The sequence below is a fragment of the Telopea speciosissima genome, chromosome 11 (assembly GCF_018873765.1).
Source record: "Telopea speciosissima isolate NSW1024214 ecotype Mountain lineage chromosome 11, Tspe_v1, whole genome shotgun sequence".
In the NCBI taxonomy this organism is placed as follows: domain Eukaryota; kingdom Viridiplantae; phylum Streptophyta; class Magnoliopsida; order Proteales; family Proteaceae; genus Telopea; species Telopea speciosissima.
The window spans coordinates 48,220,340-48,246,828 of record NC_057926.1 but is presented as its reverse complement, the minus strand read 5'-3'; the positions used below and the strand labels follow the sequence as shown (position 1 = coordinate 48,246,828).

At 37.7% G+C, this 26,489-nt stretch overlaps 2 protein-coding genes across 2 annotated transcripts in view; both read right to left on the bottom strand.

The window, feature by feature from the left end:
* Positions 1 to 10,929, bottom strand: part of LOC122645256 (probable LRR receptor-like serine/threonine-protein kinase At3g47570) — a 46,853-nt gene extending 35,924 nt beyond the window's left edge. The window contains exon 1 of the mRNA XM_043838582.1: positions 9,085 to 10,929. Within this exon, the coding sequence (XP_043694517.1) occupies positions 9,085 to 10,929 (1,845 nt within the window). The remainder of the gene's footprint in view (positions 1 to 9,084) is intronic.
* A 3,504-nt stretch (positions 10,930 to 14,433) lies between these two features.
* Positions 14,434 to 22,158, bottom strand: LOC122645255 (probable LRR receptor-like serine/threonine-protein kinase At3g47570). The gene is made up of 6 exons (XM_043838581.1): positions 21,798 to 22,158; positions 21,456 to 21,599; positions 19,668 to 19,847; positions 18,959 to 19,235; positions 15,206 to 15,945; positions 14,434 to 14,810 (listed from the first exon to the last, which is right to left on the bottom strand). The coding sequence occupies exons 1-6, from the start codon at positions 22,156 to 22,158 to the stop codon at positions 14,434 to 14,436; spliced, it is 2,079 nt and encodes a 692-aa protein (XP_043694516.1).
* Positions 22,159 to 26,489: the final 4,331 nt, after the last annotated feature.

Sequence of the window (26,489 nt, the reverse complement as noted above, 5' to 3'; positions counted from 1 at the left end):
TTTCCAATGCTGGAAGGAATGTTTGCATTCAAGTTGTTGGACGCTAAATGACGTTCAAACAAAAAAGTGAGATTCCCTATAGAGGAAGGTATTTGTCCCGAAAGTCTATTTACACTCAAGTATAATCTTTGAAGGTTTGAAAGTTTCCCTATAGCAGATGGAATATTACCTGTGAGAAAATTTTCCTCCATGTCAACATCAGTCAAGTTGACAAGATTCTCAATCCCAGTAGGAATGGTACCAAATATTTGATTCCCTCCTAAATAAAGAATTGAAAGTTGTGTTGAGAGATTGGCTTTAAAGTTGGGAATGGGACCCTTAAAACCATTAGTTTGTAGGTTCAAATGCTCTAGCTGCGTACAATTGACCAAAGAATTTACAAATTCTAAATCATCAGCTTCCCCTGTTCCACATTGATTTCCAGTAATACTGAACCATTGAAGGTTTTGAAGATTTCCTAAGCTTTTAGGGACGGATCCAACAAAATTGTTTTCACCGAGATCAAGTACTTTGAGTATTGAAATATTGGAAATGGAATCCGGAATGCTCCCTGAAAAAAGGTTCAGTCCAATTTCTAGATATTGGAGATTTGGAAGAGTGACACCTATGTCTCGTGGAAAGTTCCCATACAATTGATTTTGTAGGAGAGAAATAACTTGAAGAGATGAGAGATTATATAGTGAGACGGGAAACATACCAGATAGGTTGTTTTGAGAAAGTGATAGAAAGAATAAGTTTGTTAGCTGGCCAAAGGATTTTGGAATGCTCCCCTGAAGTTCATTTTCACCCAAAGAGATTTCTCGGATGGAGGAAATATTCCCAAAAGAAGCTGGTATTTCTCCTCTTAAGTCGTTCCGATAAATATAAATGATCTCCAGCTTTGACAAAGACGCAAATAGTTCACCTGAAATCTTTCCGACAAGATTGTTTTGGGAGAAGTGGATAACTCTTAGACGAGTGCAGTTGGTCAAGCTGGTAGGAATTTCTCCTTCGAGAGTGTTGTTTCGAAAAGCGACGAACTGTAATCGAATCAGATTACCGATCTCTTGGGGGATTTTTCCATGGAAGCTATTGTTTCCAATGTCGAGGAAATGAAGAAAAGTGAGATTTCCTATGGAAGGAGATATGTTACCTCCCAAGCCCTTCCCTTGTAAATTCAAGCTGATAACCCGTTGTTGATGACGATGGCCACAAGTGATCCCAACCCAGTTGCAGAAATGGATGGAATCGTTCCAAGAACTCAATGCTCCGTATGGATCATAAATCTGTTTCTTGAACTCCAACAAAGCAAGTCGATCTGTCTCGTTCTGTCCTAGGATCATCATCCTTCCACTGGCAGTGACTGATTCCAGCAGGCTCAATGAGCTCAACCCAACAAAGAGGAGAATATTAATGAAAACTAGAATAAGCTGAAGAAGTGCCATTATGAGAATCAAATTTTGAGTTGCGGCAAAGGTAGCTAGCTACATACTCTGTTAATGGATAGTGCTAAGCAATGACAGTAATATACCGGCAAAAGATAGACCTTAGAGGTCAGGGTCTTTCCTTATCCATGAGAGACGGGCTTCATGGAAATTATAGTTAATGATGACCTCATTTGGCATTATAGGAGACTTGATAGTTGAAACCCTCTTTGGTTGGTCAATAGAATTTTTGTTTTTTTTTTCTTGTTTGGTGATAAATTAAAGTTGAAATTATAGAATTTGTTTTATTAAAAAAATATTTTAGAATTTGTTTTTTCATAGGAAAAAAAAAAAAAAGAGAAAGAAAGAACAGAAAGTTTTAGAGTTGTTGTGGTCCAATATTTTTTTATCCAATATTAAATAAAAAAAATAAAAAAATAAAAGTGATATTAAATAATAAATGAGAGAAAAGAAATAACGGCCTCCTTATGAGTTGGGATTTATAAATGAAAGTGGGAAGATATAGGATTAAAAGCCTCAACAGTGCACTAATCTTGCAATGCATTACAGTTCAGGCTTGAAAGCTCAACACATAGAAGATATGACATCCATCAGTGCCGAATTCGATTGACCCATTTCTTTTTTTTTTATTCTCGAGCTCAACACGGTTGAATGTAGCAACCCTTTCATGTGTTGAACTCTCAAACCTGAAGTGCAGTGCTCTGTAAGATCGATGCATTACAAAGGATTTTTTTTTCAAAAATGTAACGGGTTAATGAAAAACCACGTGGTGGGTGTCTTGATTAAAAAAAAAAAAATTCGTGGTGGTTAGGTAATAAGGGTCCCTTTGTTGCCATGGCATGTAGTGTCCCCTGCAGGTCTAGTCAATTTGGATTCATATATGAAAAGGATTGATTTTTGTATGCAAAAATATCCTCCGAAATTGGTGGTTCACAGAAGATCCGTAAAAATTACGTCAAATATTTAGACTAAAATCAATAAGCGCTGTCCAACTCCTGTTTTTCCTTAGAAAAAAAATTTTGATTTTTTTTTTTTTTTTAACCCTTGATCCGTATCAATCCACCGATATAGATCAATATGAAGAAAAAGTATTCCGCAAATCTATTTTCTGTATATATTTTGACTGAACCAATAGAGATCTGAGCGCATCAGACTTGCTATTACACTCTTCAGTCTCATATCGGTTGCTTTGGTGACTTGATGTGGACTTATAAGACTTTGGGCTCTCTTTCCTCTCAAGCTGACTTTTGGGTTACATTCTCCTAAGTTTTGTAATATTGGTGCTTTCATTGACCCTATTTTCTATGGATGACTACTCGGGAGGGGCAAGAAAAGATAATCACTTCATATGTTGAGACTAACGTCTTAAAACGGGTGGAGAAATCAATATAAAAAAGAGAATATTTTTTTAACCAATAAAATTAATTACTTCATTTTATTCGAATGATGCATTGTGTGTCTACATGGCTACATGCCTTACGTAAGAGTTGAGAAAAGAAAAAATCTTGAAATGATCCAATTACTTCCCCTTGAAAAGGTATTCCAACTTGCCCACTTGCATAGATGCATCGTCCTTGAGTCATAGACGGGTTCAATGACCGCCCTACCTCATCCTGGAGAGGGTGCTTAGGCAGTGGGTAGGGCAGTCATTGCGCCCCTGCCTGTGTGCTTCTCACACAGGCAGGACGGGCAGGCGCCAATAGAGGATCAATGCTTTCATTTATAATATGGACAGCATTTCTGCTTTTCATGGGGTTGGGGCGATCATTTTGCCCCTTGTCTAGGCACAAACATCATGCTCCCCCCCCCCCCTCATGGAGTACTTTTTCCCATTTCGTTGTCGATCTAACTTCAACCTCAGGGTTGTGGGATATTTGGATATGCCACAAGATAGGGGTGCAAGTTTGGCCCTATCGGCCAGAACACTCCCTGGCCAGCCCTGAGCCCGAACAGGGCCTGGGCTGAGATATTTGGTCCTGAGGGCGGGTCAAGGGTGAAAATTTCTGGCCCTGAGTCAGGGTCGGGTTGGGCTAGGGTTGAGGCCTCGGGCTAAGCCTGGCCCGGCCCGGCCCAACCCTTTTAAGTTATACTATAAAATATATGTTGATATAAGATATATATATATATATATATTATAAACTATAAACATCACCTACATTTTGCTATATAATATGTTATATATGAAGACAATAAGTGATAAAATACATTTTAGTACAATGTTATTTTACTTAAATTTTATAATTTTCTCCCTGGCCCATTCCAGCCCAGGCATTTCCTTCACCCTCCCCATGACCAGGGCCAATCAGGGTCAGCCCGGCCCAACCCTGAGGGCGGGTTAGGGTTGGATTTTTTTGGCCCTGAGTCAGGGTCAGGTCGGGCTTGGGCCCAACCATAGGGACTTAGGATTAGGCTAGGGTTCTATTTAGCCCGGCCCAACCTGACCCTGTTGCAACCCTATGCCACACTATTCCGAAGATTAAATCTTTCCTATAGAAGGTGTGCTCAGTAGGTCTTACTCTAGGAGAATGGCTTCATCAGAGTAGAGTTCCCAAAGATTCCCATTGTTTGAGATGTGGTGCCCCCTCATAATCTATTGACCATGTCATCCTCCACTGCCCGTTTGCACATGTTATGTGGTTTAGAAGTTCCATATGAGGTCCCTTCTACAGTTGCAAAATGGATTTGTGATTGGAGTTGCTTTCAGTATATGGGTAAGTAATAAAGTAGGGAGACCAGAGGAGGGGACTTGATGAGCACATTTATGTGTGAAATCTTAGGGCATAAAGCATATATTTTACCACATTGGACAGAGTTATTCGGTGCTTTCTTGTGCTTTTCAGGGTTTAGGTGAATTCTTGTGAAATGGAGGAGATGATGCTAAGGAAATGTTTTTAAGCTGTTTAGAGGTGTTAATGGCTTGGATGCGTAGCCCATCGAGTCAGCTTCGCAACGGTTCAAACGGTACTTGATTCCGAGTTAAAACGAAGAAGTTACGGCCGTTTCCGTAACGAAGCGCGAAAATGGTCTACAAGGGTTTATTTATAAGTATTGACAGTTGGCCAGAGACAAAGTAAAGCGAAAGTTCGGATTCCAGGGGCCTTAACGCAATAACCAGAAGTTATATTTCCTGTACCCGAAAGATTCCATTTGGAGGGCTCTGGACAGCCCAACTTCAACTTGAGATATCTTGGGCTCCCGAACTCCAAATTGGACGAAATTTGGGTCTATTTTAAGTGATTTTTCGCAAGGAACACAATGGTGAGGCCTATATAAGCACCCCATGCTCCAATTTTTTGAAGGACAGATTTGACATTTCATTAATTATGAGTGAAATCCTTGTCATCACTCTCTCTCTCCTCCAACTTTTCAATGGCACTTTTGGAGTTCTACTTGGGATAGATTTCTTTTGAAAGATATTCTCTCATCTATGGAAAGTTGAAAAGTCAAAGATGCCTTGATCTCATTGCTTGGAGAAGACACTTACAAAGAAAATGAAGCACAAGTTAGAATTAGAAAGTTACTTTTTAATAAATAGAAGGTTTATGTAGCTAGGATTTTTATCTCTCTTAGTTTTTATTTTTTTCTTTTTTCTTAGGATTCAAGACATTGTAAAAGAGGAAGGAGAAGAGAATTTTCTCTTTTCTTAGGGAATATTTCTCCTACACTTCCCTCTTCTCTCTTCTCTCCTTCCCCTTATAAATACCTCTTGCCCTTTGGCTTGTAAAAAGTTAGTTTTTCAGTTCAGTTTTTAGTTAGTTTCTAGTTCAATTTTAATTCAGTTTTTAGTGTAATTTTTAGTTCAATTCATTAGTGAAATTTCTTCTTCTCTTCTAGTTTTTGGCTTGCTAAATTCTAGTTTGATTTTATGCTTTCAATTCCATGGTTGTAATGCTTTTGATTCATGCTTTACTTTTATGTCTTCAATATGGTTGTAATAATTCTAGTTTAGTTTCAAGCTTTCTAGTCTAAGTTCCTAAGTTGATGACAAGACTTGGGATTTGGAAGAGGAGGCTATGCAAGGTTTGTCAAAGTAATCAAGCTCCTTCAATTAATTATTGCAAGTAAGTTAAATCCGGTTCAAGCACATCTAGGTTCGCATTCTCTAAACTCTCAATCTCATTCTCCCTCTCATCTATCTCATTCTCTCTTTCTTCTTATTCTTCTCCCTCTATTTCTTTTCTTTTTTTTTATGTGGTTATTTTGTTTACGAGGATGTGGATGTGTGATTGCATTTTTATTGCTTCCAATTTGCATTAGTTTGATAGGTTTCTTTTATTCCTTCCAATTTGCGTTAGTTGATAGGTTAGATGCTTGTGAGTTAGGATCCGTTAGTTTAATTTGATGCTTAAATTAATTTGGTTCATTTTGCATTACTTTTAAGTTAGTTAAATAGAATGGCGTATATCTCCTCGTGTTCGACCCGTAGCTACGATTGACCCGTACGCTTGTGATTTTATTTTAATTCAAACAGGGCTATTGCAACCCATCAAGCCCATGGTTTGTTGGGATGCTTAAGGTGAAGGATGATTCCTGTAAGCAGCAATTATGTGAACATTAACAAATGAATGGTCTCAACTCCTCAATCACATTATGAATTTTTCAAGGAGGCATGATTAAGTAGATTTTCATATATAGTAAATGAAAAGATGATAAAAAGATCTTTGATACATCTACATGACAAGGTTAAAGTAGAGGCATTGCTAATCTGTATAACTGTCTTCTTCCATCAAACAAATTGGTCAATGTCTCCTTTGTATCAGACTCCACCAGCTGCTCAAACAACTTTCATACTTTTGGTTTGTTGCAATCCTTATTGAAGAGCCCTAATTTCCATTCTTACAGCTGATCTTGAACTTCCACATACTGCACAGCTACAAAACAACTCCAGTGAATTCTTGTGATCCAGCTTACAATGCTTTAGGTTGTGCTTGGTATGTATTCTCAGAATAGATCATGGGTCTAAAATACATTTTGAAGCAAGAAAAACAATATTTTTCTTGCTTCAGAATTTGTTCTAAACCCAGAATGTATTCTGAAAATGCATTCCAAACATAGCCTTAGTTTGTAAAAATTATTAAAATGCCTCATCAAAGTTCAGCTTAAACTAGCATGCCTGAGGGGCTCCCAAGGGCTGACATTATCAGGCCAATTGCTTATAATACACTTAGGATGAAAAACCTATTTTTCTAAAAAAAAAAAATGCTATCCCTAACTCTCCATATATAATAACAACCAATTGCAACATAACTAGCATGCTTTAAATCACAGTTTTTTCGACTTTAGAGAGTTAATGATGTATGAGTATCAAAGTATCATCTCAGTTTTGAAATCAAAGAAAGAATGAGAGCACACAACTATAACCCATCACATTCAAATATTAAATCAACATGTTATAAACATTTCTTGCAAGAGTTGCGCCAATGCCATGGCCATAGTAAGCCCTAATCATCAAATAAGGGCAGCCAAGATACAATATAACAACATTTCTAACAGATTCCTATCAAAATATCTAAATGTTAAGAGGAATGTGGAGTTCCATATAAGAGATAAGACCATGCCTTCACTCAAAGCAGATCCTTTACAATGTGATTTAGAGGTATTAGAAGGAAATTTAGCCTTAGAGGATTCAAATTAGGAAGTCTTTTTTTTTTTACACCCTTTGAATCCAAAGAGAGTGCATCTCCATTTTGAAATTTGCATGATGTTTTAAATGGGGGTAAAACTGTCTACAAAATGATAAATCAAAATTGAGGGCAAAACCATCCGATTTGGCCCCATATGGCCAATCCATATTAGTATCAGTATTGGTATTGATACCATTTTTTAAAACCATGTTGTGAATACCTCTAGATCATTCTACCTTTGTTGTATGATCTAGAACTTTCTCCACGGTTTTGCATGAGCATTAAGCTAACAAGACAACAAAATAAACATAAATTAAGATACTAAATTCATAATTACCTTCTAATCAGACGTAGTTGCTCCTAATTGATAGATTCTTGCTTCAAGAAAAATTTTCTCTGATTGAATGTAGTCCCCTCACAACATCATTCATGCTCATACGCTCTCTTGGCGATTCCATGGAGCACTGGAGTGCAATTTCAATTATTGCTGTTATGCAATCTTGCAATTTTTCCATCCTATGACTAGGACCTTCAGTTCTGCTGATAGCATCATCTTGAATTTCTTCACTTTGTTCTTCCTTGGGTAGGAGTGTTGGATCTAAAATTTGCATGACATGTATAGGTAAAGCTGCCTTGGCAAAGTTATGGAGATTTAAGCCATCAGTAAACATCTGATCTGTTGGCCTTTTTCCTGTGAACATCTCTAATAAAAGAATTCCATAGCTAAACACGTCCCCTTGTATGGTTGCCCTTCCACCCATGCCATATTCTGAAATTTAGAAACTTCTCCTTGTTAGTATTATATAAGAAATTTGCATATGTTTTCATATAATACAAGAAATTACAGTCTGGAATATGGAAATGCAGAACACATTATTCAAAAGAGGAAAAAATATGATGGTCATTTCTTCATCTTGGGAACCATGATTCTTTTGATTATATTAAAAACAAAATCAATCTAAATTTGGTCTAATTAGATACTAGGGTCCAATGCGTTCATAGCATAATCCATTCAAGAATTAATAAACACATTTGGGTCATGTTTAACACCTTACAAAGGATTTTTATTAGAATAGACAACAACAACTTAGTAAAGGACAATTAAATCTACAACATCAAAATATTGATTGCTAACTCAAATAAAATTGTATAGTTTGTGTGTTACCTGGAGCAGCATAGCCAATAGATCCTTTTATCCCAATGGTACTAGTTTGAGCCTGGGATGAATTGTTATCAGGTTCTAAAAGTAGCCTCGCCAAACCAAAATCACTGACATGTGCAGTCATATCACTGTCAAGTAGAATATTGCTTGGCTTCAAGTCACAATGAACAATTGTCGCATAGCAGTGGTAATGAAGGTAATCCAATGCAGAAGCCACATCAATTGCGATGTTTAATCTTTGAAGAAGGCTTAAATTCCTTGAATGATTATGTGCCTCCACTGATAGATGCAACCAATCATATAGACTCCCATTAGGCATGAACTCATAAACAAGGGCTTTGAAATCTTTGCCTTTTGAATCAATACTTGAACATGAAGTTAAAATCTTGACAAGATTTCGATGTCGGATGTTTCTTAATGCTTCGCATTCAGCCATAAAACTCTTGTAAACTCTTGGGTTTTGAAGATTGAATACCTTGACTGCGACAATGGTTTCATCTTGGTCGATAATCCCTTTGTATACAGAACCAAAACTTCCGGAACCTATGAAATTAGCTGAAGAAAATCCTCCAGTTGCTTGGAAGAGCTCTTTGTAAGAAACCTTTAAGAAGCTTTCACCGATTAATGGTGTGGATGGAGGTTTACTTTTTGATCTTCTTATCCAACAAAGTATAAGAAAGGAAGATATGAAAAGAAAACCAAGGACCACACTGATTATCACCAAAACTATTCTAAAAGCATTGGACTTCTCTCGTTTCATAGATCCATCATTTGTGCATGCAAGTAGATGTAACTCAACAATTCCCCCACACAACTTATCATTTCCATTCATGAAAATTGCACTTGCATTTCCAAAGATTCCTTTTGTTGGTACCTCCCCGTCAAGATTATTGAAGGATAAATTCAAACTTTGCAATGCTAATAGATTTTGTAGATCTTTTGGAATTTGCCCTGATAAGTTGTTGTGTGAGAGATCTAAATCTTGGAGACCCTTCAAAAGACTGAAAGATTGAGGAATGGTTCCTTCAAACAAATTATCCCCCATATAAAGATATTCCAAACTCATACAGTCACCAATGGAGGATGGAATTTCTCCCGACAATTTGTTATTGGAGATATCTAATTTAGAAAGACTCTTCAAGTTACCGATTTCTATTGGAAGGGGACCCAACAAAGAATTGTAAGATAAGTCGAGAGAGATTGAAAAAGAGGAAATAAGGAAGAGTTGTTTAGGTACTGGGCCTTGGAGGCTATTATTTGAAAGGGTTAGGTACTGTAACTGTTGACAATTTCCTATACTGGAAGGAATGGTTCCATTCAAGCTGTTATATTCTAAATGGAGTTCATACAAAAGAGTGAGATTGCCTATAGAGGAAGGTATCTGTCCTAAAAGTCCATTTCCACCCATGAATAATCTTTGAAGCTTTGGAAGTTCCCCTATAACAAACGGAATATTACCTTGGAGAAAGTTCGCCTCCATGGACAATTCGGTTAAGTTGACGAGATTCTCAATCCCAGCAGGAATGGTTCCAGATATTTGATTCTCTCCTAAATAAAGCATTGAGAGTTGTGTGGAGAGATTGGCTTTGAAGTTGGGAATGGGACCCGTAAAACCATTTCGTTTTAGGGCCAAAATCTCTAGATGTGTACAATTGACCAAAGAATTTACAAAATCTAAATCATCAGCTTCCCCTATTCCACATTTATTTCCAACAATATTGAACATTTGAAGGTTTTGAAGATTTCCAAAGTTGTTAGGGACGGGCCCAACAAAACTGTTTTCACCGAAATCAATTACTTCGAGTGTTGAAATATTGGAGATGGAACTCGGAATGCTCCCTGAGAAGAGGTTCATTGCAAATCCTACTTTTTGGAGATTTGGAAGAGTGAGGCCTATGTCTTGTGGAAGGCGCCCATGGACTTGATTATGATAAAGAGAAATAAATTGAAGAGAGGAGAGATTATATAGTGAGACAGGGAACATACCAGATAGTTTGTTTGAACCAAGTCCTAGAAAGTATAAGTTTGTTAGCTGACCAAAAGATTCTGGAATGCTCCCCTGCAATCCATTCCAACCCAAAGAGATAGCTTGGACGGAGGAAATGTTCCCAAAAGAAGCTGGTATTTCTCCTGTTAAGCCATTATGATGGATAGAAATGATCTCCAACTTCGATAAAGACCTAAATAGTTCAACCGGAATCTTCCCCACAAGATTGTTATAGGAGAAGTGAATTTCTCTTAGACGAGTGCAGTTGGCCAAGCTGGTAGGAAGTTCTCCTCCGATAGTGTTATTTTCAAAACTAATGGATTGTAGTCGAATCAGATTACTAATTTCTTGGGGGATTTTGCCACGGAAGCTATTGTTTCCAATGTTAAGGAAATGAAGAAAAGTGAGATTCCCAATGGAAGGAGAAATGTTACCTCCCAAGCCATTCCCTTGTAAATCCAAGCTGATAACCCGTTGTCGATGACGATATCCACATGTGATCCCAACCCATTTGCAGAAATGGATGTAATCGTTCCAAGAACTTAATGCTCCATAAGGATCAAGATCAATTTGTTTCTTGAAGTCCAACAAAGCAAGTCGATCTGTCTCGTTGTTCCCTACTACCATCATCCTTCTAGTTCCACTTGCAATGACTGATTCTACTAGCCACAATGAGCTCATCCTAGCAAAGAGGAGAATATTGAAAACTAGAATAAGCTTAAGAAGTCCCATTATGATCAGAATCAAATTTTGGGAAGCAAATGCAATTTTGAGTTGCTGTGGAATTAGCTACTGATCTGTTAAATTTATTTGAGAGAAAAACGGTAACTATTGCTAGACCTTAGAAGTTAAAGTCTTTCCACTTAAATTATTACTTAATTAGAGACCAGTATTTACGACAAGTACAGTACTCCATGAGAATATTTGTGAGTTTTGCATGTTCCAAATATCCAATACGTCATATTGAAAAAACAAATATTATAAAGGGAAACAGTTTTCTGTCTGGGAGTGTGGCCTACGCCAGCACTCCCATGAGTCTATCTCTCTCCTCCCCAAAATAAAGGGCAGAGATGTCTTTTCATATGGGGACGAGAGAGATAGCTAGACTCATGGGAGTGCTGGTGTAAGCCACACTCCCGGACAGAGAACTTTCTCCCTATTATAAAATTTTGTTTCAACAAGAGAGATTGGAGGGACGGTGGCATTGAACAATGATACGAATGTCTCATTGATTTGGATATCTTATCTTGAAGGCTCCGTTTGATTGAGAAAATACAAATGGAAGGTAAAAGGTGTCTTTCACTTGTGATGCTTGAATCTATTCAACTAGAAACAAGTTTTTAAGAGCTCTTTAATTAGACTTTAGGGATAACCACCCTACATCGGTCTTCAATATTTGTCCGGATTGGTCTTGGCCTTATTCTTGAACATACGGAAATTTCTTTCTTTTCATACATGACCAATAGTAGCACAGGATAGAATCATAAAAATATCACCAATTGAGTCTTCCTTACAAGACTTGGTAATCCACCTAACCTCGAAGATGGAATTACTCCCCACCCTTCTAAGAGAACAAAGCTTCAAGATACTTCCCTAAATCTTTTAGCTCACCCACTTTATTAAAAAACTATACTAGTAAATTCGTGTTGGAATTTTAAATGATTTTAAAATTAAAGATTCAAAAATATTATTTTATTTAATAAAGGATGTGTTAGAGGATTGAGTCCTTTCCTAATAAACACCTAAATAAACAATGGATATATCTATTGGAAGATTTGTCTGAATGGCTAACAAACAAGTTTTGTGGGTAAAGACATGATTTGGGGCATATCTTTTGAAGATACCTCTTAGTGGTGTCTCGAGCTTCCTCTTCTATATAAAAGGGAGGTCTTGCTCATTTAATCTAACACTGTTTGAAGAAATCTAAAACTTGTTATTCTCTCTATCTTAGTATGCGTCTGTGTCAATGAGTTAGTGGGTATAACCTTTGGATTTCCCTATGTAATCACATTTCGGTGTGCACTCAATGTGATTAGAGAGTTGTTTTATCTTGGAGGTATATATAAGTGCATGGTCAACCCGGATTATAGAAATTGGGGCGTTTAAAAACCTTAAGGAAAATATCCAATATGACTCGACTCTACAACCTTCTACCTTTTGTTTTGGTGATTCAAGAGGATGTATTCTAACACTAACAATCCCAACTTCAACTTCTACAAGGATATTTCGGAAATGTACAAACTGCCATATAAATAGATAAGTCATAGAGAGAAGATATGACATAAAATTTTGGGCAAGAGTTCTCGGTGGGGGAGTGTGGGGGTCAATTGGAGCACAAGCAAGAGCATGATCAACTTGGCGGGCATATTCACCTTTCATGGGGGGGGGTGGGGAGTTGCCTAGTGTCTGGGCATGCCAATTGCTTTTGGGTTATCCAAAACAGACCTCGTCCACACCTTCAGTGATCAAGCGAGTAAGAAGCTACATGGACAGGCTCAAAGAGACGTTCTATTGAAATCAATTGCTCTTCCGCTTTCAAATTTTGTAGCTTCTTACTTTAAACTCCCTTAATCAATTCATGATAAAATTAGGGGTGAAGCGGTTCGATTCTTTTGGGAAGGGAAGGAAGGAGATGGGAAAAGTCATTGGCTGTAATGGCGGAAATTATACCAATGGAAGGATCATGGTGGCATCGGTTTTAGAGATCTAGCCATGTAGAGCAATGCATTGCTTTCAAAGATGGCATGGAGGTTGTTTGCCGAACCAGATCTAGGCATTATGAATTTTTCAAGGAGGCATAAGTAGATTTTCATAGATAGAAAATGAAAAGATGATAAAAGGATCTTTGACACATTTACATGACAAGGTTAAAGTAGAGGCATTTTCCTTTGCATCATACTCCAACAGCTGCTCAATCACCTTTCATGCTTTTGGTTTGTCGCAATCCTTATTGAAGAGCCTTAATTTCCATTCTTACAGCTGATCTTGAACTTCCACATTAAATTCCACATACTGCACGGCTACAAAACAACTCGAGTGAATTCTTGTGATCCAGCTTAAGATGCCTTAGGTTGTGCTTGGTATGTATTCTCGGAATAGATCATGGGTCTAAAACACATTTTGAAGTGAGAAAAACAGTATTTTTCTCATTTCAAAATTTGTTCTAAACCCAGAATATATTTTGAAAATGTATACCAAACATAGCCTTAGTTTGTAATAATGATTAAAAAACCTCATTGAAGATCAGCTTAAATTAGCATGCTTGAGGGGCTCCCAAGGGCTGACATTATCAGACCCGTTGCTTATAATACACTTACGATGAAAACCTATTTTTCTAAAAAAAAAAAAGTTATCCCTAGCTTATAAAACACTTACGATGAAAACCTATTTTAATAACAACCAATTGCAACATAACTAAGCATTCTTTATATCATAGATTTTTCGACTTTAGAGAGTTAATGATGTATGAGCAACAAAGTATCGATCATCTCAGTTTTGAAAGAAAAGAAAGAGAGAGCACACAAATTTAACCCATCACATTCAAATATTCAATCAAAATGTCATAAACATTTATTGCAAGAGTTGAGCCAATGCCAGGACCATAGTAAGCCCTAATCATCAAATGCTTGAGCGGCTGACAAGATACAAGATAACAACATTTCTAACAGATTCCTATCAAAATATCTGAATGTTAAGGGGAATGTGGAGTTCCAGATAAGAGATAAGACCATGTCTTCAATCGAAGCAGATCCTTTACGGTGTGACTTAGAAGCATTAGAAGGAAATTGGGCCTTAGATAATTGAATTTAGAAAGTCTTTATTTGTTTTTCTTACATCCTTTGAATCCAAAGAGAGTGCCTCTCCTTGAGGAGTCTCCGGCCAAATTTCAGGGCCATGACTCCATTTTGAAATTTGCATGACGTTCTAATTAGGGGTAAATCTATCTAGAAAATAATAAATCAAAATTTAGGGCAAAACCATCCGATTTGGCCCCACATGGCCGATCCATATTGGTATCAGTATCGGTATCGATATCATTTTTAACATAATGTTGTGAATAACTCTAGATCAGTCTACCGTTGTTGTGTGATCTAGAACTTTCTTTTCCCTAGTTTTTCATGAGCATTAAACTGGCGAGATAAAAAAATAAACACAAAGATAATAAATTCATAATCACCTTCTAATCAGGCGTAGTTGCCCTTTATTGATCGATTTTTGCTGCAAGAAAATTTTTGTCTAATTAAATGTAGTCCCCTCACAACATATATCATTCATGCTCATACGTTCTCTTGGCGATTCCATAGAGCACTGGAGAGCAATTTCAATTATTGACGTTATGCAATCTTGCAATTTATCCATCCTACGATTAGGGCCTTCAGTTCTGTTAATAGCATCATCTTCAATTTCTTCATTTTGTTCTTCCTTAGGTAGGAGTGTTGGATCTAAAATTTGCATGACGTGCACAGGTAAAGCTGCCTTTGCAAAGTTATGGGGATTTAAGTCATTAGTAAACATCTGATCTGTTGGCCTTTTTCCCGTCAACATCTCTAGTAAAAGGATCCCATAGCTAAACACGTCCCCTTGTATGGTTGCCCTTCCACCCATGCCATATTCTGAAATTTAGAAACTTCTACTTGTTAGTATAACAATAAGAGATTTGCATATGTTTTCATATAATACAAGAAATTACAATCTAGAATTTGAAATGTTGAACACATTATTCAAAGAGACGAATAATATGATGGTCATTTCATCAACTTGGGAACCATGATTCTTTTGATTATGTCAAAAAGAATCAACTAAATTTTGTCCAATTAGATACTAGGGTCCAATGCGTTCATAGTATAAGCCATTCATGAATTAATAAACACTTTTGGGTCATGCTTAACACCCTACAAAGGATTCTTATTAGAATAGACAACAACAACAACTTAGTAAAGGACAATTAAATCTACAACATCAAAATATTGATTGCTAACTCAAAATAAAATTGTATAGTTTGTGTTACCTGGAGAAGCATTGCCAGTAGATCCTTTTATCCCAATGGTACTAGTTTGAGCCTGGGATGAATTGTTGTCAAGTTCTAAAAGTAGCCTTGCCAAACCAAAATCACTAACATGTGCAGTCATATTACTATCAAGTAGAATATTACTTGGCTTCAAGTCACAATGAACAATTGTCGCATAGCAGTGATAATGAAGGTAATCCAATGCAGAAGCCACATCAATTGCGATGTTTAATTTTTGAAGAAGGCTTAAATTCCTTGAATGATTATGTGCCTCCACCGACAAATGCAACCAATCATATAGACTCCCATTAGGCATGAACTCATAAACAAGGGCTTTGAAATCTTTGCCTTTTGAATCAAGACTTGAACAGGAACTTATAATCTTGACAAGATTTCGATGCCGAATGTTTCTTAATGCTTTGCATTCAGCCATAAAGCTCTTGTAAACTCTTGGATTTTGAAGATTGAGTACCTTGACTGCGACAATGGTTTCATCTGGATCAATAATCCATTTGTATACAGAGCCAAAACTTCCGGAACTTATGAAATTAGCCGAAGAAAATCCTCCAGTTGCTTGGAAGAGCTCTTTGTAAGAAACCTTTAAGAACTGGTCGCCAATTAATGGTGTGGATGGAGGTTTACTTTTTGATCTTCTTAACCAAAAACAAGTAAGAAAGAAAGATATCAAAAGAACACCAAGAACCACACCAATTATTGTAGGTGCAGTGGACGGAGGGTCGCTGGCGTGCACCCGGGGGGAAAGAAAGAAAATGGAAAATAGGAGTCGCCACCTAGATTTAGGGTCTAGGACCCATGAATGGTGCCCCTCCTTCGCAGAAGGGGCACTAATTTAACTCCAATGACTCAATGGATGGTCTGCCCCAGATCTCTGGGTAAGTGTCAAGTTACGGGCTGGGAAGGTGTCAGGCACCCAGCAACCGTCCGGCCGACGGCCGGTCTTCCTAGACCAAACTCTGTTGTGTACTGTTGTTTTACACATATTATGTACCTAATTAAACTAATTTTTTTTTGAAGATTTTTGATTATCTTAATTGAAATTTATGAACGTAGTTAGGCTAATTAAGATTAATGTTTTAATCCTGATTACTATCACTAGGCTAGATGGTTATGTACATTATGCATCCTAGTTAAGCTAATTAATGGATTTTACCTAAATTAGAAAGCCTAACTCTATGGTCTAAAACATGGTTGACTGTAAAAAAGAAAACCAAGTCTAATTATATCATGGAGAAGGACAATTTTATTGATAAGCAAAACAGCTTATAGGCCAAAATAGCCAAAATTACGAAAATGCCACTAAAGGGCCAAAATATGTACAAAGGCATGAAATCATATTTAAATGCTGTAAATAAGCAAAACATGATTAAATAACATTAACATCATGCATTTGGATCATCAAGAGCACATGAAATGGCAAGGAAATGTGGGGTGGTAAAAATTACCAAAATGCCCCTGTTATGGCAAACATGTAGAAAATGCATGATAATTTATGAAAATGCTGACTTATGCTTAAAACATGTTTATTAAATGTTAAAACATGCGACAAAAGTAACAAGAGCCTTTCCGGGGTCCTAAGCAAGGTTTGGTCACAAAATGACCAAAATGCCCCTAAGGGCAAAATGGCAAAAGTGTCAAAAGACACTTAGAATCATTGTAGGCATCGAAAGTGATGTTAAACATCCTAAAATGACTGAACACATCAAATGATATCTCCAGAATGATAGCCTAGGCCCACGTTTGGTAAATTACCAAAATGTCCCTAGAGGGCACAAATGACTTTGTATGCATATCTATCAAGCATGATGGTCACATATGCATATGAAAACATCCTAAGCCATTCTAAAACAGCATGTCATGCATAAAAAATATTTTTTCCTATTTTTCCAGAATTTTTCATTATAATTAGAAAAATGACATTTATACCCCTAAATGAGGTGGGAAATGTATAAAAACTATCAAACATGCATGTCAATAGATAATGATTCCATAAAATCAAGCATGATGAAATATGCATTCCATAATTTTTTTGTGAATTTTTATGCATTTATATTATTTTTAATATTTTCTGAAATGCTAAAAAAGAAGGAAAAACAAAGAAAAATACAAAATCCCCATCACAGATCCGAATTGGATCAAACCAGAGCCCATTACCACTAATCAAAATATGATCTTTAACATGGTCATAACACTTTTGTCCAAATACCCACACACATGTTCAGATTTTACATAATCCAAAATCCTTTATAGGGGCAAAAATGTCACAAAACAAATTATTTGGAGCTTGAGAAAATTAATGAATGTCAAACATAGTAACAAGCATCATCCCTGAAAATTTCATATTTTTTTCATTCTTGAATTATTTTTAACATTTTTATAACTGAAAAACAACCTTTGTTGTAAAGAAAATCAAAACAAATACTTAGAAATAATTAAAAAATATGGAAAAATACCCTTGAAGCGTGGAAGTACCTGGGCTCAGCTTGAGTAACCTTTTTTTGACCGTAAGTATCCCCGGAAACCTCCAAAATCCGCTCCAAGTGTGGTTGCTCCGAATGGCAAGAGTGGTGAAAAAGGGGTATTTACGGAATTTTATATCAGTAATGGAGCATAAGCTATGGATAAGAAAACCATGGATGGAAATAGGGGATCAAGGACTACGTGAAGGTAATTTTTCACTAATTTTCCTCCGTCCCTAACCTCTCTAAAACACCTCCTATTTATAGGAAAAAAGTGTTCGAGGAAAGGTCTGAAAGACCCCTAGTGCATTAATGGCTAGGATAAGGAGTGATGGGCTGGCTTGCGTGTGGCCAGGCTTGCTGCGCAGCCTGGGCTTGCGTGTGCCTAGGCCTACTGGGCAGGTGGGCATGGGTGATGGGCCTTGTGTGGCTCAGCCTAAATGGTGGGGCTTTGTCCCCTGCCGACAGTTCAGGTGGGTCGGGTCAGGCCGGGTTGATCCGGTCGGGTCAATCCGGTCTGACTCGTGTCGGTCAACTTTTTATTTTATTTTTCCCTCTTTCTTAAAGATTCCATTTTAAAGGCCCACATTCAAATATTGACATCTTCCAATCCGTGTGGCCGATTTTGACGCGCCACATATTGCCGCGAAGGTCTCAACCCGTACTTTTCATCCGTGTGACAGATATGGTCGGATTTTGCCTAAAAATGGCATGGATATCGAGGAAAGTACATAAATGGTGTGTCACACCGATCAAGGTCCAAATGATACCAAAATTACATGAATCTTTACGTGTAAGCACAATATGACCAAATAAAGTTAGCCAAATGATTTCAGATCACATCGGGTGGCTCAGGTACCAAGAACCATACCAGGGGCAAAACGGTTATTTTCACAAAAGTTGCCCGATTTGGCCAAAACTTTACGTGAAAACTTAATATGACCAAATGAGGTCATCCAAAGTATTTCGGACTAAATCGGGTGATCCAGATATCGAGAACCGTGCCAGGGGCAAAACGGTCATTTTCATGAAAGGTGTTGGATTTGGGTGAAACTTCAAATGTGAACTTAAAATGGTTAAATACAGCTATGTTAGGGGTTTAGGCTCTATTTGGGACAGTTTGGTTACAAAAAGTGGGATAGGGGTAATTTGGTAATTCTTGTCATTCAGTCACCACACGAGTTACGTCCTTGACCATCATTGCCTAGACACACTTCCAAGGTGTCAAAATGTGGTGTCTACAATTATCAACAAAACTATTCTAAAAACATTAGACTTTCCTCGTTTCGTAAATCCATGGTTTGTGCATGTAGGCAAATGTAACTCCTCAATTCCCCCACAAAGCTTATCATTTCCATTCACCAAAATTGCACTTGCATTTGCAAAGATCCCTTTTGTTGGTACCTCCCCCTCAAGATTACTGAAGGATAAATTCAAACTCCGCAATGCTAAAAGATTTTGTAGATCATTCGGGATTTGCCCGAACAGATTGTTTTGTGAGAGATCCAAATCTTGAAGCCCCTTCAAAAGAGTCAATGATTGAGGAATTGTTCCTTCAAAGAAATTACCCCCCAGATAAAGATGTTCCAAACTATTACAGCCACCAATGGAGGAGGGTATTTCTCCTAACAATCTGTTTTCGGAGAAATCTATAGTAGAAAGACTCTTCAAATTACTGATTTCTATTGGTAGGAAACCGACCAAAGAATTATAAGATAAGTTGAGAGATATTGATGAGGAAATAAGAAAGAGTTGTTTAGGTATTAGGCCTTGGAGGCGATTATTATCAAGGTCTAGAAGTTGTAATCGTTGACAATTTCCAATGCTGGAAGGAATGCTTGCATTCAAGCTATTGGATTCGATATGGAGTTCAAACAAAAGAGTGAGATTGCCTATAGAGGAAGGTATTTTTCCTGAAAGTCTATTTCCACCCAAATATAATCTTTGAATCTTCGGAAGTTTCCCTATACCAAATGGAATATTACCTTCGAGAAAGTTCTGACTCATGTCCAATTCGGTTAAGTTGACAAGATTCTCAATCCCAGCAGGAATGCTTCCAGATATATGATTCTCTTGCAAAATAAGCATTGAGAGTCGTGTTGAGAGATTGGCTATAAAGTTGGGAATATGACCCACAAAACCATTACGTCGTAGGTCCAAAACCTCTAGATGTGTACAATTGACCAAATAATTTACAAAATTTAAATCGTCAGCTTCCCCTGTTCCACATTGATTTCCACTAACACTGAAGAATTGAAGATTTTGAAGATTTCCTAAGTTGTTAGGGATGGGTCCAACAAAACTGTTTTGAACGAGATCAAGTATTATGAGTGTTGAAATATTGGAGATGGAACTCGGAATGCTCCCTGAGAAAAGGTTCGTTCCAATTGCTAGTGTTTTGAGATTTGGAAGCGTGAGGCCTATGTCTCGTGGAAGGCAATGATAAGTGCACGGATAATCTAAAATAAAATAAGAAAATAGAAGAGAAAAAATAGGGAGAGAAAGAAAGAGAAAGAGAAAAAATAGGGGATGAGTTTGGCTTAATTAGGAGGAAGCCGATCCTCTTGACTTTACAGAGGAAGTCATGCCTCTTTCTCAATAGAGAATTTTTAGGGATTCAATTCATATCCATTCACTTCAATTGCTCCTATTAAATAGGCTTAAAAACAAGTAGTTATAAATCCTACAACTCCTCCACAAAATCACCCACGTACAATACAACCCCCCATTATCTTTTAACTCCCTCCCATTAATTATACATAAATAACTACTAATAACTAAAATCTTAATTATTAAAAATATTCTAATTATTAAAATAAAGGCACGTAACATTCCATCCCTCTTTGAATCGTCCTTGTCCTGAAGGACAATAAAATTGAGGAAGCATCCGCCAAGATCCCATATCGTAATAGGAAAAATCCCAATGAATGAATAATGATTGGTTATCTCATGGTTCGTCGATCTCATTGAAGGGAATGTTATCACCGATGAAACGGATAATGAATTGCATTGCTTGAGACTCTTCTTCTTCTTCACTTTTTCCTTCTTCATCATCATCTTCTTCTTCTTCACTTTCTCCTTCGTCATCATCATCTTCTTCTTCTTCTTCACTTTCTCTTTCTTCATTTTCTTGTTCTTCTTCTTCACTTTCTCCTTCCTCAACTCCGCCAAACTTTGTTGAACGCGTTGATAAACTTTAACCATCTCGTTGGAGATCGTCATCATGTTCCGAATGGATGAACGCATGACCTCAATGATCTCAATCTTCATACCCATAGCCGTAGGATCAACCTGGCTCTGAGACCAAATGATAAGTGCACGGATAATCTAAAATAAAATAAGAAAAGAGAAGAGAAAAAATAGGGAGAGAAAGAAGGAGAGAGAAAAAATAGGGGATGAGTTTGGCTTAATTAGAAGGAAGCCGATCCTCTTGACTTTACGGAGGAAGTCATGCCTCTTTCTCAATAGAGAATTTTTAGGGATTCAATTCATATCCATTCACTTCACTTGCTCCTATTAAATAGGCTTAAAAACAAGTAGTTATAAATCCTACAACTCCTCCACAAAACCACCCATGTACAATACAACCCCCATTATCTTTTAACTCCCTCCCATTAATTATACATAAATAACTACTAATAACTAAAATCTTAATTATTAAAAATATTCTAATTATTAAAATAAAGGCACGTAACAGCTCCCAACCAGTTGGTTTTTTAGGAGATAAATAAATTCAAGAGATGAGAGATTATATAGTGAGACAGGGAACATACCAGATAGCTTGTTTCTAGTAAGTGCTAGAAAGTATAAGTTTGTTAGCTGACCAAAGGATTCTAGAATGCTCCCTCGCAGTCCATTTCCACTCAAAGAGATAATTTCAACGGAGGAAATGTTCCCAAAAGAAGCTGGTATTTCTCCTGTTAAACCATTATTATTAATAGAAAATATCTTCAGCTTTGACAAAGACGTAAATAGTTCAACCGGAATCTTCCCGACAAGATTGTTATTGGAGATGGAGATTAGGCTTAGACAAGTGCAGTTGGCCAAGCTGGTAGGAAGTTCTCATTCGAGAGTGTTGTTGGTGAAGTGAATTTCTCTTAGTCGAATCAGATTACCGATCGCTTGGGGGATTTTGCCATGGAAGCTATTGTTTCCAATGTGGAGGTAATGAAGAAAAGTGAGATTCCCAATGGAAGGAGATATGTAATCTCCCAAGCCCTTCCCTTGTAAATCCAAGGTGATAACCCTTTGTTGTTGATGAAAATGGCTGCCACAAGTGATCCCAACCCAGTTGCAAAAATGGATGGAATCGTTCCAAGAACTTAGTGCTCCATACGGATCAACATCAATTTGTTTCTTGAACTCCAACAAAGCAAATTGATCTGTCTTGTTGTTCCCTGCTTCTACGATCATCCTCAATGAGCTCCCAAATAAGAGGAGAATATTGAAAACCAGAATAAGCTGAAGAAGTGCCATCAGAATCAAATTTTGGGACGCAAATGCAGAAACGATGCATACAATTTTGAATTGCTGTAAGGTAGCTAGCTACTCTCAATGTTGATGGTTTTGAGAGAAAAGTATCCTATTTAAAGGGGAAATGTGGGCGCAAGATGCCCCGTACAAATGGAGGGGGGCGGATTGACCAGCCCCATCCCCTAAATGGCTGAAATAATTGTCCCATGTGTCTGGGTGCAGCTTGCGCCCCGGTGGGCTCCCAGGCAAAGAACGTACATCTTTGATCTCATATTTAAATTAAAAGATAGTGCTTGGAAACAATGGTAACGTTCCACCAAACGCTACCTAGCTAGACCTTATATGTCAAGTCTTTCCTCTTATTAATTACTTAATTAGAGCATTAGTAACGCCAACACGTCATAATTTTTTGTTTTGGCAATAAATTAGAATTGTAATCATAGAATTTTTTATTGAAAAAAAAAATTATAAAATTTGTTTCATAAGACGAAGGAAAAAAGTAGCCAAATTCTATAAGTGATAGGAAGGTCTCATTGAATTGGATGTCTTATCGTGTAAGCTGCCTTTGATTAAGAAAATATAAATTGAAGGTAAAATGTGTCTTTCACTAGTGATGCTTGAATGAATGGTCCAATATATATTCCAATGGATTAGCCACCCAAAAAATTATTTTAAAAAAAAAAACAGAGAGATAGAGGTAGATGTTCTAATGGTTTTAGTTTTTTTTTTTTTTTTTTTTTTTTAAGAATTATTGAAGATGTTCTAACGACAAGATGCATCCTATATGGGAAAATCTTATTGATTAATCCTTTATTTGAGTTAACGATTTTTAATCAATCACCAATCTAGCGGCATAGCCCAATCCTAAGTAGGGTTTTAAAAAGCCTAATCCAACCCGACCGTGTGGAAACCCTAATCATGAGTTTCATGAGCTCATTGGCAATGGTAGAAACTTGAAAACCCTCTTTGGTTGGTCAACGAAGTTCTACCATCTCCACAAGAAAAGAATCAATTGCCAGGATTTGGGTCCTCTGCAACGCGACAGGGAGTGTAGCGCATCATCCGACGGCCCACAGTGCTTGGGCATGCAGCCCAACACACAGACGGGGTGTTGGGCTGTGTGTCCAAGCACTGTGGGCCGTCGGATGGTGCGCTACACTCCTTGTCGCGCTACAGAGGAACCCAACGCCCAATTGCCAAGGGTTATGGAGTATGAAATTTTTTTTCTGTCTTGTTCCCTGCCCGCTACAGTGGCCCAAATCCTCTCATAGAGAGGCAGAAATGATGTTTTAACCTCCCTTGGGCAGTGTGTTCGGGCAGGGGGTTAGGTCATCATTTCCCACCCCCTATAAGAGGAACTGGACCACTGTACTAGGGAGGGAACAGGAAACAATAATGATCCATGGAGTATAGACCATTAAGGAGTGAGTGAATTTGATTACAATAGTAGACCGGCCATGTAGGCTTTACATTGATGATGGCCTTGCCTTGGATCAATATTTATACAATTTATTGTATCCAAACGAAAAAAAAAAAAAATTATAGAAGTTGTTTCATAGAAAGAGAGAAGGGAGAACATAAAGTCGTACAATGGAGTTCACTTGTGTTGAAGGGATCTTCTTCCCTGGGGCTTCTGTTCGATCTTTTGGTTCTAGAAGCGAGGGTTGAAGCGGAGACCGAGTGAGGAGCGAGTCGAGGGAATCGTCTTTGACGCGGTGGATATTGAAAGAGAGTTTGGTTTTTTGATTAACGAGTCAGTATATCCAGTTTGTTCCTGATAGACTGCTTGGCGCTCCAGGGTGTGGAAAGGTGTACAACGTTCAGAATTCGCTGATGATGGTCAAATGATCCTACGGCTAGAATTTTTTATTTTTTGCTTGATGCAATGTGTAACTTATAATTTCTGAGTCACTAGACAGTGTGAGATTTTTTTTTCCAACATGGGCAGCATTTCTGCTTTCATGAGGGTGCGACGGTCATTTTGCCCCCTCTATACCTGAGTGTTGGCACCACGCTCCCCCTAAGTTCCAAAAACAACGTTTACCAAAATACCGAAGAAAAAAAAACTTCAAAAAGATCCATCAGGGTTGGGATATTTCGCCTTCTTCCAAAGCTTTATTGGAATTAGGGTAAGTTTGGGTAGCATTAAAATAATAGGAAAAAGACATAATAATAAGGGAGAATGTTTTTCTATGCCGGGGGCGCAGGTTGCGCCCAGACACATGGGGGTGGGCAAAATGGCCACCCTACCCCCCTAAATGGCAAGCCCATGTGTTTGGGTGTAGGCTGCACTGCGGCACAGAGAACATTAGCCCTAATAATAATTGCAGAGTTTTCATACATTATGGTTAAGTGTTCGCTAGAAATTTGAGCAAGGTCATAAATCAATTCCCCTTGAGGATCATTCTATCCTTGCCGAGGTGGACATCTTGGGGCTAGAGTCTATCCTAGGTGATGAAGAAATTACAGGGATGGTTTGAAATTTAAAACTAGATAGCTTTCTAGCATGGACGGCTTTCCTGGTGCTTTCTTTAGAGGCTGAAGATAAATTATTAATGAAGATGTATGTAATGTGGTAAAAGTTTTTTCTCTTTTGGTGTACTTTCCAATGGGGTTAATAACTGCTTTATTACCTTAATTCTTAAGGTGGAAAGAGCGACCACTCTGGAGTCTGGACAGATTCCAACCTATTTACATGGGGAATTTTTTCTGTAAAATTTTGACCAAAATAATGTCTCCTAGACTGCTTCCCTTGCCGCCTAGACCGATATCTAATGAATAGGATGCTTTTCAAAACGGAAAGTAATTTTTTCAAATATCAATATCACGTCAGAGTTGGCCAACCTGATGCATCCATCGTCTCATGGAGGTGGGATTGGTATGAAGACAAATGATACTTTATCATAGGATTTTTTTTGTTTGCATTATTGGGAAGATTTAGGTTTTGTTCCAAATGGATCTCCTGGCTGCATCAGATTTTGTTATCTACCATAATCTCGGTCCTTTTGAATAGTTGTCCAGTGGGATTCTTTGATGTGGAGAGAGGCTTGAGGCAAGGGGATCGGATTTCACTAATCCTGTTTATATTGGATGAGGAAGTTCTCTATAAAGACTGAAGTTGTGATGGTGGAGAATAAAATTGAGCCACTAAAAGGTCCTAGGGGGTGTTGCACCCCTGGTCATCTTTTATTTGCTAACGATATCGTCATTTTTATTAATGCCTCTTTCAGGTAAGTTCAAAATCTCAAAGAGTTTCTCTCGAAGTACTAAGGTTTCTTGGGTCAGACAATAACATCATTCCTTCTAGAAGGCAATGGATTGCGGAGCTGCTTCGAATTCCAATATGTAAATTTCCTACATGCTATTTAAGGGTGGAAATTTTCAAAGGGAGAGTGAAAAAAGATGTTATGCTGCCTTGGTGGACAAGTTCAAGCTTCGGTTGTCGGGATGGAAAGGAAAACTTTTGTCTCTTGTAGATCATGTCGAACTCGTAAGATCAATTATATCTATCAATCTCATCCATAATTTCTTAGTTTACTGGTAATCTTCGTCATTGATTAAAATGATGGAGAAATAGATGAAAAATTACCCATAGATAGGGGGAATGTGGATGTTGGGAAGGCGGTGATGGTGAAATGGGATGTGGTGTGTAGACCAAAGTCAGAAGGGGTTTGGGGGGTAGTGATTCGAGATTTCAGAGGCCATTTTCTTCATGCAAAATCAAAGGTTGTTCACTTTGAATTCATTCTCGAGGGTGAAGCTCGATCTGGTTGTGCGTTCTGGCATCTTGGAGGCCTTATCCAACTGCATGGAGTACCCTTCTAGTTGAATCATATTGTAAGGATTTGATCAACTACCTTCAACTCCCTTTTCAATCCGTTCCCCTCAATGCCGAGCCCATTATATCAGAAATTCTCCATTTGTCATCCTATTTCCTTGATTGCAAGTTCAAAGTCCAATGCGATAGTAGATTCTTTAGCTCGGAGGGCTCTGTCTATTAAGTGTATGACAATACGACCAACTTCCACTCTGCAGTTGACGGAGCCATGTATTTCGTTTTCTCCGTGTCCAATACTTTCTGAATAGATTTCTCTTTAGGCTTGAAGTACTAGGATTGATCTTACAGGATGGAGCCATGAAAGAAATTTCATATGAAGATCTGAAGTTGGGATGGAACTCGATGTGGATTGCCTTGCAAAATTGATAGACTAAGTCAGCGTATAACTGAGTGATACGCAACAACCATTTGAAAACAACCCAATCCTTTATCTACTTGTAACAGTCCACTCTTGAATTTATCTTTAAATACAATACTACAGCTCACCATAAAGCTA